Source organism: Phaseolus vulgaris, chromosome 11 (assembly GCF_000499845.2).
Source record: "Phaseolus vulgaris cultivar G19833 chromosome 11, P. vulgaris v2.0, whole genome shotgun sequence".
In the NCBI taxonomy this organism is placed as follows: domain Eukaryota; kingdom Viridiplantae; phylum Streptophyta; class Magnoliopsida; order Fabales; family Fabaceae; genus Phaseolus; species Phaseolus vulgaris.
In genome coordinates, this window is record NC_023749.2 from 28000933 (window position 1) to 28004935 (window position 4003).

Consider the following 4003-nt stretch of genomic DNA (forward strand, 5'->3'; position numbering starts at 1 on the left):
ACCTTTCTCCCTGCCGTGACGAGGGAGATGACTATAGGATCGTTGTCATGGGGCACAACGTCCCGGAGATCTGCCTTTGTAAACGTAATGTCAGCATCGGGGGAATGATCTTCCACCGAGTCGACAGTCATCACCGACTGAGCGTACCTCTTCCTCTGAGAGGTTGTACATCCTCCTCCGGAGAAGCCCCCCGCGATCGTGTGCACCTCCCCGTGCACAGGCACCTCGTGCTGCGGATCTTCCGCTGGTGGCCCCGACGCCCGATCACCTTGCGTCTCCCGCAAGTAATTGCTCAGAAAGCCACTTTTCACCAACTCTGCGAGTTGGTGCCCCAACGCCGCGAGTTGGTGCCCCAACGCCAAACAAGTGTGGAGTGAGTGGCCATAAGCCTAGTGAAACTCACACCACACGTTCTTCTTTCTTCCCAGCACCTTGTCGGTCTTCTTTGGTGCTCGCAATCTTGCCGCTATGGCTGGAATGGCGATCAGCTCCGCCAACTCCACCACGAAGTCAAACCTGGGGGGCGCGTTGCTCTCCCTCACGCGCTCCCTGCCCTGGTCCTTCCTAGGCTCGTAAGGGCGAGGCTTCCCCTGAACCTTCTTTCCTTCTTTGGCCTCATGCACCCTCATCGGCTGCTGAGACCTACTCGGTCCTCCGCGCGACTTGGTCGGGGCCGCGCTTCCCCTCTTCTCAGAAACCTCTGTTTCTGCCATAATGTGCGCCACAACATGACGCCTAATCTCTGCGAAGGTGCTGGGGTGATTTCTGATCAAAGATTCGCTAAAAGGGCCCGACAGAACCCTTTTCTTGAACGCATGCACCAGCATATCTTCATCCTTGCTGGGCAGCCTCACTACCTAAGCTCCAAAACGACTGAGGTAATCCCTGAGGGACTCACCTTGGTTTTGTCGCACGTCAAACAAATCCTACGACACCACTAGGGGTGTCCTGTTCACGATATACTGCTCCATGAACAACTTGGAAAAATGCTGAAACGAAGTGATGTGGCCATCTGGTAGGCTCACGAACCACTCCAGAGCAATCCCGCTCAGGGTGCTCATGAACAACTTGCAATACACTGCATCTGAGCCCCCAGAGAGCATCATCTGGGTGTGAAACTCTGTCAGATGCGTCTCTGGGTCTTCCACCCCTGTAAACGAGGCTTTCACCCCCACCAAGCCTGGTGGCACCACTGCACTCATAATCTCAAATGAGAAAGGCATGGGGAAAGTCCTGGGGGGAGACGGTGGCGGTGCCACCCTTTCCTCCACTGCGCGTTCTGATGTGATTCCACTAGCCATATAGAGAATGATTCTTGACATTCTTAGGAATCACCTTGAGTTGGACATTATTGAGGCACTTTTCTTAGAGTTGGATCATTGTTCTAAGACAAGAACTCGCCAAAAACTAGTACCCAATCCCAAACTCATTTGGATGTTCCACATATTGTCAAATTGAACCAAAAGAGATGAAGGAAAGGCAAAAACACTAATTAACAAAACAAAACAGTAAGGTACCGAATCAAAATGCTGGAATTGAAGAAGAAAAGATGAAGAACAGCCAAGAACACAAATGAACCATAGCTACACAATAACAAGCTGAAATTGCCGAACCAAAACAACTAGGAAACAAGCTAAGACAAGGAAATTAACAAGAGAAGAAAGGAAGGAGAAGAGAATGCTCATGAAGATGGAAGAAAGGTTGGATGATCACGCCACTAGAAGTATGGATGCTCCTAGATGAGTGTGCAAGCCGCCACTTGAGGAAACCATGATCCTTCAAGATAAGACTAGAGAAGAAGGCTAAAAAGCTCTCCAATGCTCACTCCAATTTTGAGTATAGTTTCTTTAGATAAATTCAAATCTGAAAAATACAAGGAGAGCACCTCTATTTATAGCCTAAGGTGCTGAAAAACAAAGCTAAGAGAAATCAAAATTCCCTCCTAAACTTATTCAAAACCGGCGCCTAAACCTATGCATGAGGAAGGTGTGACCTCTTCCTTCACTTTGGCACCTCCTATTCTACTCCTACACCTATCTACTAATACACCCCCCTCCCTAAAACTCCTAACTAAAGCTTAAAATATGCTATAACAAAAGAGGTTTCTAATGTTTCCCTCTAAGCACCTTCAACTAAAGAAATTACAAAAAGAGAAAATAAATGTCCCTTAGCTCCTAAAGCTTTGAACATGCTTCTTGTAATCCTTTGAAGTGGGCTTTGACCTCCATGGGCGTCCTCCATTTGTGCCTCTACCTCTTCTTGATCTTGTTGATTGGCCTCCATGTCCTCTTGAGCTTGATCTCCATCACGTTCCTTCTGCGCTTGCAACGCCTTGCGCAACTCTTCGTTTACTCTGTCCAACTCCTCATTTCTGCCCTGTGATGCAGCCAAGTCCGCTTGCATCCTTTCTTGTTCCATTCTTGACGCTGCTACATCATCTTGTAGCGCTCGCATCATTTCCAAGACCTGTGCCATTGTCACAGCTCCTTCTTCAGCTGATGGCGCGGGTGAAGTTTGCCTTGTCTTCCTCATTTTCTCAGCAAAGAATCTCAAGAACAAACGAAAACTGACAGCAAAGCGTGGATGGGATCACAAATTCACATGGACCCCACGGTGGAGTGGCAAATGATCAAGTATGGTTCGCAGAAACGAATAAACCTCTCCCTTGTGGTGGTAGTTAAGAGCGGAAGTAGTATGGTTCCCCAAAGGGAATCTCCCTCTTGCGAGAAATCACTCAGTTCAAGAAGGGAATGGTTCGTTAAAGATAAAAGAACTCTTTCCCTCGAAGTGATGCCCAGAGAAGTGGAGGCAGTTTGGTCTTCCCAATAAGCCCCTTTGGTGCAAGTTCACCTAGGCAAAGAAGAACGTGATTTGAGAAAAAACTGAAGGAACCTCCTTTCTCGGGATATCGTGTAAAAAACAGAGGTAATTTGGCCTCCCTAGTTAAATCCCTCTCACGTGAATACACCAAGACGAAAGAAGGTATGGTGCGAGTATCGGATTCCCAACTGCACCTTGACTCTTGATCCTGCCGGCAACTCGAACGTGGAGGAATCGCTTCGTAGCACTCACTGCCCCATCTACGCGACTGCGTCTTCTGCAGAATCACCCTCAGAACCTTCTCTTGGATCTTCAAACGTGACCTGCAAAACACACAGACGGCGCCTTTAGCGGCCGTTTGCACTCCGACGATCAACTTAGTCCACAGAACCACCAAAGATGAGAAAACTAGCAGTGTGTGAAAAACTCTTGCTCTCTCTGTTCTCGTACCCCCCATCTCTCCCTGATTCCCTCTTTTATGTCTCTCTCTCTGTTTCTGGGCATAACAGAATTCTGTTATGCTTTTCTGGCATGTGTCAGAACCCTGTTATGCTTTTCAGAGACAGTGTACCTGCAGAATCAGTAGTGAGAGCATGAGAGTCTGTGCATGTCTGCGCGTCTCTGCGCTTGGCTGCGCCTGCCTGTACCCTTAGTGGTACGAAGTTCACTTTTGTCTGGACCGCACCCCTCTCAGATGATGACACGTGGAGGCCTGCAACTCACATCTAACCACACACGTGTCACTTACTCGAAGGGCTCTAGCGCTTCTCTTTGTGTGCCTAAGTTACGTCCTTGCGGAGTAACTTAGGATATTTCTCTCATCTGGGTAAATCGCATACTCTTAGGAGAACGTCAGGTGTGGCTGGTCTAGGCACACTCACCAAACGTTGCTTTCTGCGTATACAGCTTACCCTTCACGGTGCCACGCACGCAATGGGTTGAGGGAATCACCAATCACTGACTGGTTTACTAGTTCCCTCAGGCCACTCTCGTGCATGATTCCCTGAGATGTGCTCATGCGAAATCAATGCGTAACGCTCTCGCTGGGAACCTCAGTCCCAGTTTAACTGCGTGTAACACGAGACCCCGATGACAATGCACCCGATGACTGATCAGTGCTTATTTGCTTCTCGCGTTCTGCCCCAGGCGTTAGTCTGAGAACTGGTCTGTTGGTGGCCACTTG

General features: G+C 48.8%; 1 protein-coding gene across 1 annotated transcript; it reads right to left on the reverse strand.

Moving 5' to 3' along the window:
• Positions 1–389: 389 nt before the first annotated feature.
• On the reverse strand, positions 390–1301 carry LOC137838484 (uncharacterized). The gene is made up of 2 exons (XM_068647730.1): positions 957–1301; positions 390–857 (listed from the first exon to the last, which is right to left on the reverse strand). The coding sequence occupies exons 1-2, from the start codon at positions 1299–1301 to the stop codon at positions 390–392; spliced, it is 813 nt and encodes a 270-aa protein (XP_068503831.1).
• Between the last annotated feature and the right edge of the window lie 2702 nt (positions 1302–4003).

Coding starts and splice junctions, on each gene's coding strand:
- LOC137838484 (XM_068647730.1), bottom strand. CDS start 1,301: ATGGCTAGTGGAATCACATCAGAACGCGCAGTGGAGGAAAGGGTGGCA. Junction 858..956: donor TGTTCATGGAGCAGTATATC/GTGAACAGGACA, acceptor TTTGGAGCTTAG/GTAGTGAGGCTGCCCAGCAA.